Raw genomic sequence first — 12,024 nt, 5'->3', positions numbered from 1 at the left:
CTTTCGATTAAATTAAAAATCATCAAAACCAGTACACCCAGAAAAAAGTTATGCGGTATAATACGACGTAGGTCGACAAAAAACTCGAAAAGTGGTTGCTAGATCTCAAATAAATTTAAGTGGGACCAAATGACACACCACCTTTTGATAAAATTTTTTTGTCGAAATCGGTCCACCGACCAGTCTGTTCTGAAAGTTCTGAAGTAATATACATTAAAAAAATACAGTCGGATTGAGAACCTCCTTTTTTGGAAGTCGGTTAAATAGTGTAATCTGTATGCTTAGAACTTGCTGTTATACTAGCGAGAATTTATCATACTTTAAAAAAAAAGTTTTAAGGAACCATATTTGTTATATTTATTTGAATCCTTTAACCGCCATGTCATAATTCGCGTGAAGTGCCTGTAGCGCCAGCAACCTTTAGGTACAATTTTGCATAGTGTTGTTAAGTATAGTTATCGATAAACAAACTAATGAAATAAATTAAAATTACAAAATTTTAATCAATGGTTTAATTTCTTTATGAAGTATAATACCGCACATAAATTAATCTTCAAACATATTTAATCAGTCTAACCCTTTCCCAACCAGATTTTGTAAAAAGGTTGACAAACTGAATACGGCTGTCACTACACCTGTGTGAGCGCAACGGCAATATGTTTATACGCGAGCGACAATACTCGTGTACGATGATACATGTAACGATGTACAAGTTTGAACTTGTCTCGAAATGTACCTAAGTACTTACAAGCTTTCTGTTTTTTCTCTCTGCAACTTTGAATTGTCGAGTGTTTGACGCCGATGAGTTCGAATTATCGCGTCGTTTTGTTACGTGACAATGGTTGTTTTTAAACGGTTTTATTTAGCTCACCCCGTTTGTTTTATTTTTTATTATTCTTGGGTCAAATTTAGTAATTCAAATTTCAACCTCTTCCTGTCAACCGATTAATCTGAAATTTTGTATACACTTTGGATTTTGGTGACAATACAATTATGTTTATTCATTATCATTATAAATTCAAGATGGCCGCCGCTACAAAATGGCGGATAATTTATGTTTTATTAATCTCATCAATATGGGTATCAAATGAAAGGGCTCAACAAACCTACCCCACCCCAGCCTGCAAAATAATGATATTTGTAATCAAAAAAATACTAACTGATAGATTTTGAATTGCTCAATTCAACTACGTTGTCCTTTTAAATTGCTCACCTCAAATTATTTAATTATAAATCAAAAAAGTCGTTGAAAAATATTCTTTTATCAATATTTTCAAACTCCTATATCTTTTGATGTATACAATATTTTAAATTGCTCAACGTGTTAAAGAACTGCTCAAGTTACATTTATAATTGCTCAAGTTCAGTTTGGAACAGCTGCACTTTCCTTAATCTTATTATCTATTATCTATATATATAAGAATCAATTGCTGTTCTTTAGTCTCGCTAAAACTCGAGAACGGCTGAACGGATTTATATTATCTTGGTCTTGAAATGTTCGTGGAGGTCTAGGGAAGGTTTAAAAGGTGAGAAAAATTCGAATAATTTCCGGGAATACGGTAATTTCCCTACGCCCGGATCTTCATCGACGGGTAGGTTGTTGGAAACGAAAATGGAGGAAAGGAAAGGAAATCGAAATTAAGGAAAGTGGAGCTGTTCAAAACTGTACTTGAGCAATTATAAATGCAACTTGAGTAGTTCTTTAACACGTTGAGCAATTTAAAATATTGTATACATCAAAAGATATAGGAGTTTGAAAATATTGATAAATGAATTTTTTTCAACGACTTTATTGATTTTTAATTGAACAGTTTAAGGTGAGCAGTTTAAAAGAACAACGTAGTTGCATTGAACTATTGAAAATCTATCGATTAGTATTTTTTTTTTACAAATATCATTATTTTATTTGTTCAAACTATTTATATTTATTTAAAAATTAAGGGAAGTGGGTCTGTTCCAAACTATACTTGAGCAATTATAAATGCAACATGAGCAGTTTTTTAACACTTTGAGCAATTTAAAATATTGTATACATCAAAAGTTAAAGGAGTTTGAAAATATTGATAAAAGAATATTTTTCAACGACTTTTTTGATTTTTAATTAAATAATTTGAAGTGAGCAATTTAAAAGGCCAACGTAGTTGAATTGAGCTATTGAAAATCGAACGATTAGCATCTTTTTATTACGAATATCCACAATTTTTTTGGCTTCCCATCATTGTCTACGCGCATCTGCAGCGCTCACTTTATCGATATAAACGGTAATTTGGTCCAACTTTATATATTTATTTAAAAATTAAGGAAAGTGGAGCTGTTCGAATCTGTACTTGAGCAATTATAAATGCAACTTGAGCAGTTCTTTAACACGTTGAGCAATTTAAAATATTGTATACATCAAAAGATATAGGAGTTCGAAAATATTGATAAAAGAATATTTTTCAACGACTTTTTTGATTTATAATTAAATAATTTGAGGTGAGCAATTTAAAAGGACAACGTAGGTGAATTGAGCTATTGAAAATGTATCGATTAGTATTTTTTTTTTTACAAATATCAATATTTTATTTGTTCAAACTATTTATATTTATTTAAAAATTAAGGGAAGTGGATCTGTTCCAAACTATACTTGAGCAATTATAAATGCATCTTGAGCATTTTTTTAACACTTTGAGCAATTTAAAATATTGTATACATCAAAAGATATAGGAGTTTGAAAATATTTGATTTAAAAAAAAAATTGATTTTTAATTAAATAATTTGAGGTGAGCAATTTAAAAGGACAACGTAGTTGAATTGAGCAATTCAAAATCTATCAATTAGTATTTTTTTGATTACAAATATCATTATTTTGCAGGCTGGGGTGGGGTAGGTGCTCAACAAGCAGAATACAATATACTATAAAAAATTGAAATCCAAGATGGCGGCCGCTACAAAATGGCGGATAACGTAGGTTTTATCAATCCCATCAATATGGGTATCAAATGAAAGGGCTCAACAAGCAGAATACAATATACTATAAAAAATTGAAATACAAGATGGCGGCCGCTACAAAATGGCGGATAACTTAGGTTTTATCAATCCCATCAACATGGGTATCAAATGAAAGGTCTCAACAAGTAGAATACAATTTACTATGCAAAATTGAAATCTAAGCTGGCCGCCGCTACCAAATGTCTGATAACAATTTTTTATCAATCCCACCAATATGGGTATCAAATAAAAGGGCTTGACAAGAAGAATACATTGCACTATACAACCTCAATATTTAAGATGGGCCTTGCAATAATGAAGCACTAAATGAATTAAACAGAATGCGAAATAAAACCTAAAAACTAGAAAATAAAAATAGGTAAAAAATTTTTTTAAGTTAAACGGTTTTATGTTAAACATACATTGCAATGTTGAAGATAAATGTACTAAAAACCAAAAAATAATAAAATAGATACAGTCGTGGGAATTATAAACATATGCATAGACTAGACTAAAATAAAACCGTGGGGCACGTCAATTGTCTACAAATTATCGACTTAATGTGCGATAGAAGAATCGTTTAATGCGTCGTTAAAATAGGCAGTTGGCCCGCAGACGGTGAGGAAATTACTTACTATTTTCTTGCTCATGGAAATTCCAATAGTTATACACTCCATGTAAATAAAAGAGATGTTTCAACTAGTTTATCGTTGGACATTCACACTGCTGGCTGGCGAGGAATCGTTTCACTGCTCGTAGTTTGTCTTTAATCGACAAAACATATGATAAAAGTACTACTCGCTCACCACTATGAAACCCTAAAACTCGCTTATAATCGAGCTTGCTAGCTTGTTTCCACATTCTAGCCCTACTTATCACACGTCCATCGTTGTCGGTTGAACAACTGCCTAATTATAGTGTAACATTACAAAACAAACATTTTAATCAACGATTGTATATATAGAGAGGTTCCAATTATCGCAGGTTTGAATTAACGAGAGTCGACTGTAGCTGCTTTTCAAGCTTCCTACACAAGACCACCTTCTAAATATTGACATTATGTTACCTATAGTAGTAACCTATATTGAGATACCTAGGTGGTTGGTGCGCTACGCAAAAAAGCATTATCAGCTCACTGTGATCTCTTTTGACGATTTATCTAATGATAGTCCTAAAAATACACCATACTCTTATAATTATGTTAAGTATTAAGGCGAGTGTCGAAAAAAAGCTTATATCAAACATGCTTGTCAAACTAAAAGAGCGCCGATACAAGGACATTATTATTAATTAACATAAAAACAGATCCCTAATAAAACGTATTTAATTGACTTTATGATGTTTTCATTATTTTTTAAGTTGTCGATGTAAAATGAAAAAAATTAAATTAGGATTGTGCTAGCGAGATTTGACGAATAGTTTTTAAGTTATACCTACTTAGATATTAATGCGTGAAACTGTTGATTAGCCTGTGAAAATTAAACTCATTCTTTTTTTTTTGTTTGAGCACTCATTTTTTTTCTGTAAATAAGTATACATATTTTTATTCATTTGTAAATTTTGGGCGATTCATTTTTATTTTAATATTATCGTTAAAAGGTGAAATTAAAACTCTCGAACACATTTTTTACTTTATTTAACATCTTGTCATATAACTTACAGCAATTAACAATAATTTCACATACTTTCCACGAGCTCGAAACAGCTTTACATACCTACACATTTGAAAAACTAACACTAATTTTAACATATTAAAACATCAACAGACTGGATTGGATAGCTCACAGAACGACTTGAGTCAGAAAACATTCTCCATTTCATTGTAGACTTAATAAAAGGTAAGTTACATAAAATCATAAAACGGGGTATTCTTAAAATTATATTATTACAATAAATAACACATTTTTTATCAAGGTAACAAAAATAACATCGTTAAGTTGACACATAAGTAACGTAAATTACTTTCATTTATTGTTCAAATCTAATGAAATGGATTATAGTATAGGATATAATTATGTCCAAGGCAAACAGTGAAAGGCAAAAAGTTAATAGCAAATCATCAGCAATGTAAAAAGGATATTTTATGTAAAATATGAACATTCATTATTGAATATATTAAGTTAAGAAACACTACTAATTTAAAACAATTTGATATATATTATAGTTTCATTATGATAGAAGCTAAAGGAAGTACGTGCGTGAAACCATTTATAAACCTTACTTTATCATTATTATTTTATTTTACATATTATGGGTGTACCTGTTTTTGTCGTTCACTTGGTAAGCTAATTTTGCATAAATCTTTAAATTAAAATGATTATATTTATAACGAAATAGCAATAAATTTATTTTGAATGCCAGTAATGTTAAAAGCTGTATGTTTGGGTTATAATGTTCATTTTATCAATTATTCTCTCACAATTTGCAGCAGAAATTTATTAATGATTCTCGAATTTTATTTTGAGACATAGGTATAGGTAATGATGGGAATTAAATAAGGTATCACTATAAGCATTTCCTTATATTTTAATTACTTACTGCGTTACTTGAAGCCCATTGAAGCTTATAAGCGACAATAGGCGGATTCGCTAATATTCACAGCTTATAAGTTTATATTATATTGTTTTATTACGCAATTTGGTCGACCATGCTTTGTTGAAATATTTTGATGTTGGCATTTGTGTCATCAAAGTACTTCTATATTCGATTTTATAATGTTTATTCAAGACTCGAATTACCTTTGTAATTATACGCACTCCAGATTTGACTAACAATATCAATTTGACATAAAAAAAGAATGTTTAAAGAATACATTAATGTAATAATCTCGTAAGATTTAGTATTTTTCTGAAAATACGACCGGCATCTAAACGAATCCATAAAATAATTAAAGTTCCGTGATGTTCATATTGCAAGTTTCAATCTTTAAAACGGCGCTGGCAACATTCAAGCACTCAAGCATTTTTTTCTAAACATTTAAACAACATCTTTATCTCATTTCTCTTCTTCTATCTCATAAGTATTCAACTTCAAATTGACATTTATAATTGATGCACATACCTACGTATAGTTTCATTTTTTTAAACTCTTCGTCGACGTGTGCAGTTCCGGCAATAACACAATTTTATAAAAAATATTTTTAATATCTACAGGGTACATACATATGATCACAGGGATTAAGATGTATATTTATTATTAACCATTCTAACCGACGAAGATGACATTGTAAAATAGACAAAACGAAGTTTAATCTTTTGTTTTCATAGCACAAAATTTTAAGCCATTATTACTATGTCACAAGGGAGCGTCCGTAAACCACGTAGCCTGGTCGGGGGAGATAAGTGTGACGAATGCTACGCTGAGCTACGTAACTTTAAGAACAAGGCTACGTAGTTTTCTTCAGATGAACATTTTCATCCAAGAAGAAGGAAAAAGATCCATTGACTTATGCTTTATATCAAGATCGCCACAATTGTATTTACAAGAGCCACCATTTGAGTCAGACTGTTATTAAATACAAAAAATATATAAATATATTAAGCAAAAATTATTATTTCTTTATTTTTTTTACATTAAAGTAAAAATCAGAAAATCTCGCGAAAAAACCCACGTTCTTTCAGGTTGGGGGGTCAAAAGCTACGTTAGGCTACATGAGGGGTGGGAGGGGTTTAAGAATGGTTAAAATATGACCATGTTGTTTATGGATGCTCCCTAAGTACTTTAATAAAAAAAGCTTGTTTTAAATATTTCAAACATATTCTCAAACTTATACATAAGGTTTTAAGCCGTTATATGTATGTAGCTATAAGTACATCGAAATAGGTATAGTTATTTAACTTAATAATTATTTCATCTAAAAGCGTAAAATTTTAACGTAAAGCTACCTATTATTGTCACTACATATAATACTTTTAAATTATTAATAATAATCTAAGCAACGACTTTTTTAACCAAATAAAAATTCTAGGTCACTTAGGACCTGTTTCACCTTTTGTGGACAAAGTTTAAACTGCAAGTTACGATTAGACTTTAACAGCAGGAGGTAGCTGGTAGACTAGGGTATTAAGACCTGTTTCACCTCAATCAATAAACTATAAGTTTTAGTTTTTTATTTGCTAATAGAAATATTTTATATACAGTGAAATTCAATTGTGAAAAAGAATAGTTCATCAAAAGTTCAATCTATTGGATATCGTCATCCGTCAAATAGCGTTATTCACAACAATTGAAACAGGTCGTAAATATGCATATATTTTTCAAATATTATACGCAGGTGTGTTAAAATTTATGAATTAAATATTTTAATGTTGTTTTTATAAAACGAATTGATGTTATATTGTTAAACTTAAATAAGTGTATAAATATGTACTAAAGTAACGACGCGTTAAATGTAACAAGATACACAAACAGTAATAAAAACGTCTTCAAAATTGTGAGATTTTACACACGACAATTATTAATTTTTAAAGATTGTAGATCGTGTTGTAGATAGATTCGAAATTAGTTATGTCATTCCTGTGAACTCAATGATTGAACTTAGTGATAACTCAACTATAAGAGGTAGAGCAGATATTTTTATAGTACTCGAAATTAAAGATACTAAAGGTTTACTAATTATGAGATTTTTATGAGATCAAAACTACGCATTATAGGTTAAGGAATAAAGGAAGTCCATTGAGGTAGAATATAATTTTGATGTTATTGGGAAAGTCGTTCCAGTCTTTATTAACATATCAGAAACTAAACCAAACGTGTCACGCGTTATATTGTTTTTATTAGATAGACCTTTATCCTAGGAGGGTGCTGTTTATAATGTAAAAATGTTAAAACTATTTATGTATTTTAATTCGTCCAAATCGATGTCGTTTTGTTTTATCTGTTTTACTTACTCTATAGCTTTCTATATATTAACCGTTTACAGAAACTTGATAAATTTGACAGATGTCAAATAAATAAAATTCATTTCAATGTTATGCATTGTTTGAAGTTGTTTGAAGTGAACAGTCAGCCTTAATCGTCTAGATTTATATTGAACACAACTACGTTTTATCATTACAAGGATTCAAAAACATATTTTAAAAAATGACTAACACACGTAATAAATATAACAATTAGAGTTTATATATATAATATTTAATGATACTAAAGCTATATGAACATTGATAAATCTTATTTATACATTTAAGCAAACATAAATTTTACTAAATACTCATGAAGATATGATGTAACAAATATAACTACATATAACGCCTGGCGTTATTATAATTTATACAAGAAATAATTTTCTAAAATTATAACTCATAGGTGCGTGTCTTAATACTTAAAATTTTTGTCGAAAATTAGGCTGAGTTATCGTGTAATATTAATTATTTAGCAGTAAGAGTAAATGCGCTATATGAGATTCAATAAGTTGTACGCAGTTTCTTGACCACCGTAGTATCCAACAAAAAACATAGACAAGATCTAGGCTACAATGTACCTTAACGAGAAAATGTCTGAAACTTTTGCAGATACAAAATAATACATTTCTCTTCCTTTTACAAAGATAAAATTCAAAGTTTATTATATTTTTATTTAATTGAAAAATAAATATGATTATGCATAATATTATCAGAAGAATTATGTTATGTTTTATTACTTTTTTTTTATTAAAGAAAGAATAGGAAAAAATGATTTTTGTGCGTGAAATACAATTATTTACAAAATAATAATCTGTGATTTCAAAAATAAATATTTAAGTTGTTAACTGTAATAAAATGATAATAATCGGCACAATATAACGGAGAAATAGATTATTTACAAAAATATTCATATGTACTTAACATACTTGCTATAAATAAATTTATTAAGGTAAAGGAATTTTTTTTAAAGACAGAACTTGTAAATTTTTAATTTACACTTTTTACGACATTTTTTACAGATTTTATGATATTTTACTTTATTCGATAATTAATATCAAATACATGTTTAGCTTACAATATATTTGAACGCCTAATAAGCTTAGATGTTTTTCTTGGTATTAGAAAAAAAAATGAGACCAAACCATAACGTTCAACCGTGGCCGCTATATGGCAGCTCTATTCTTAACTAAACTTTATTACCCACACTAAAGGCCTATTTCACCAGTTGTAGATGGCGCTATTTGACGGATGACGATACAAATAGACTTTGACAGCGGAAGGCAGAATAGGCCAGTAGGACCTGTTTCTCCTCAATTGATAAACTGCAACTTTAAGATTAGTAAATGCGAATAGAAATGTCTCATAAATGTAGTGGAACTCGATGACAAAGAAGAATAATAAATCAAACACTTTACTGTCGGATACTGTCATCCGTCAGATAATGTTATCGACAACTGGTGAAACAGACCTTAAGAAACATAAACGCCTACACTTATTCATAAAGATAATCTAAAATCGATGTTTCATTTAATCGTAAATCAATGGCAAGATAATAAATCTATATAATAATCTAATTAAAAATAATTCTACTAATATTTAATAAAATAACTATAAGCATAGTCAGGTATACAGCTTCACATTTTCTCTTATATTATAAAGGGGCCTACTCAAAGCACTGCCTGCAGGGCCCTGCTTGCAGTGCCACTGCCGATCGTATTGTATGTATGCATGCAGGGCCGATATTTTAATTGTTCACCCTGTCGCAGGGCCGCAGTGTCGTTCTGCCAGCCCGACACAAGATCTCCCCACTCCGTAAACTGCAATCAGGGACATGTGTAGCTCGGTCGGGCCGATTTAGACCACCATTTTGTTTACGTCGGTACATTGCGACGTTTGTCTACTCTATTTGACCTGGGGTTTGTCTTGTCAGTGGTTATCATTTAGCAATTAATCAGTAAGTTGGTGGTTAGGTGGTTTGGTTTTATTATATTATTTGTTTGGCTCTGTTTTCTTCAAGAAAAATGAGCCAGCGAGAAAAAGACGTGTGGAGGGACGTAATCTAATTGTATAGGGATTTGCCATGTCTTTGGAAAACTAACCACGATCATTATCATAACAAAGATATGCGGTCGCAGGCTATGTCGCTTTTAAATGAAAAATATAAAACTTTTTTACACCAGTGCTTTTTTTCTTTTGAACGCTACAAGTACTCAATACAGTCAAACCCAATGCTATTTTTTGGTGTCTGAATAATGTAGGAGCCATTTATAAAAACTGACGAATTTAGGCAAGGACAAAGAGAACACAAGTGAACACGACAACGTATGCCGCGTAAATGATTTGCAGTGCTTTGTGGAGCGACATCCTCTGCGGCAGTAACTGCAAGCAGGCCCTGCAGGCAGTGCTTTGAGTAGGCCCCTTTAAGCTAATCTGGTACCTTTGAGTGAGCTATAGTAAAACAATTGAAGTGTAAAATTCAACGTACATTCACGAAGTAACGAGAGAGTTCAAAATCTAATCTAATGATTTATCAACAGTTGTAAATAGGTTTAACGGATGAATAAGACTTCTAACTCGTCTGAAAAGGCAAGAAACTTTGCTTCTTTTATTATTAAAATATAACAAAAAAAAAAAAAAAAAACTCTCTCACAAGTTTATAAATGACCAGAATACACAAATTTTTACATATGGCAATATTAAAATATAAACAAATGTTTACAATTGGTAGCCCTGGGAGATAACGGTTAAAATTCAAATTGCTCATTAGAAAAAATTAAACTCCATGAAAGGAGAACTATTCACATTGAAAAGAAACAAAATTTAGGAGTTACAATGTCATTACGAAGCAAAGTTTCTTCATAGATACAAAGAATACGTAAACACTGTAAATGCTACATGTATTTATATATAACGGGCCGTATCGAGAATTGTGATCGCGTACGATTATCACATCGAAACTTCATTAAAACCCTGCTTCCTATATTCTAGAATGTTTTGGTTTTCTCACAGACCGTTGAATCTATACAAATAAAAAAAATTGCAGTGTCTGTTTGTAATATTAAATTAAACGCTGTTAACTAAATGCATATGGATGTATATAAAATAACATTTTTTACAATCTTTGTCTGTCTGTCTGTCTGTCTGTTTGCTCCGGCAAATGTCTGAAACGGCTGGACTGATTTTGACGAGACTTTCACTGGCAGATAGCAGATGTAATAAGGAGTAAATTACGCTACTTTTATTTTAGTTTTTTTTTTATAATAACTGTGAACTAAACAATAACTATTTTTTAAAATTCCACGCGGACGAAGTCGCGGGCACAGCTAGTCAAAACTAAAACTGAACGTGATTGGATATAGATCACAATTCAGCCTGTTAAATCCCACTGTTGGACGTAGGCCTCATTCTCCGCAATAGGGATAGATTTGATATAGAAACCAGATTTAGAAGTATATTAGACCCGTAAGGCATAAATATAAGAAACATAAATAGCGGAATATTACGCGTGTTTAATAAGTAGACTCGCAGTCCGGCGGGTGGATGTTCCCGAACACGTTGAGCTCGTAGAGGCTGGCGAGGGTTATGAAGAGCAGGTACCACACCATCAGCACGGCGCCGAACTTGCGGTCCAGCTTCCAGCCGTTCGCGTGCGTCGCCACCACCAGGAATACCACCGTCGAGAATAGGGACAGCGTCGAGTAGATCAAGCCTGCAATGATTGATAAAATTCTGTTTATTTTCAAATAATAAAAAACTGTGAGGTCGATGAGCATGCCCAAAAATTTTTGCCGAAATATTAAGCCATTATTTTCTCCTGACCTTAATTATTTAATGGAATTATGGAACGGTGTCCTAAAAAAACGTTCAGCCGCAAAAATTTCATTCCTTTTCCTTAATTCATAGGGCACTAGGTGACCGCTAGGTCTGACTTCCAGCAATGATTATTTCCATACCTAAGATGCGCGGTATAATGGTAATAATCAAATTCAAAAGTCGTTTATAAGTCATGATTGAGGATGAGTTCGTACTCCAACAACCACTTTGCCGATTTTCGGGTGGCTGTGACCACAACCTTTATTGAGATCTGGATTCCGATAATTCAAAAACTAGTCAGACCTTTAGAAGCGCCAGTTTTCGAATAAAAAAATAATCT

General features: G+C 31.2%; 1 protein-coding gene across 1 annotated transcript in view; it reads right to left on the bottom strand.

Annotated features, from left to right (window-relative positions):
- Window positions 1–11,214: 11,214 nt before the first annotated feature.
- LOC123665120 (probable sodium/potassium/calcium exchanger CG1090) overlaps window positions 11,215–12,024 on the bottom strand; it is a 43,773-nt gene continuing 42,963 nt past the window's right edge. The window contains exon 16 of the mRNA XM_045599466.1: window positions 11,215–11,580. Within this exon, the coding sequence (XP_045455422.1) occupies window positions 11,381–11,580 (200 nt within the window). The 3' untranslated portion in view covers window positions 11,215–11,380. The remainder of the gene's footprint in view (window positions 11,581–12,024) is intronic.

Source organism: Melitaea cinxia, chromosome 23, assembly GCF_905220565.1.
Source record: "Melitaea cinxia chromosome 23, ilMelCinx1.1, whole genome shotgun sequence".
In the NCBI taxonomy this organism is placed as follows: domain Eukaryota; kingdom Metazoa; phylum Arthropoda; class Insecta; order Lepidoptera; family Nymphalidae; genus Melitaea; species Melitaea cinxia.
This window is presented reverse-complemented; position numbering and strand designations above follow the sequence as displayed.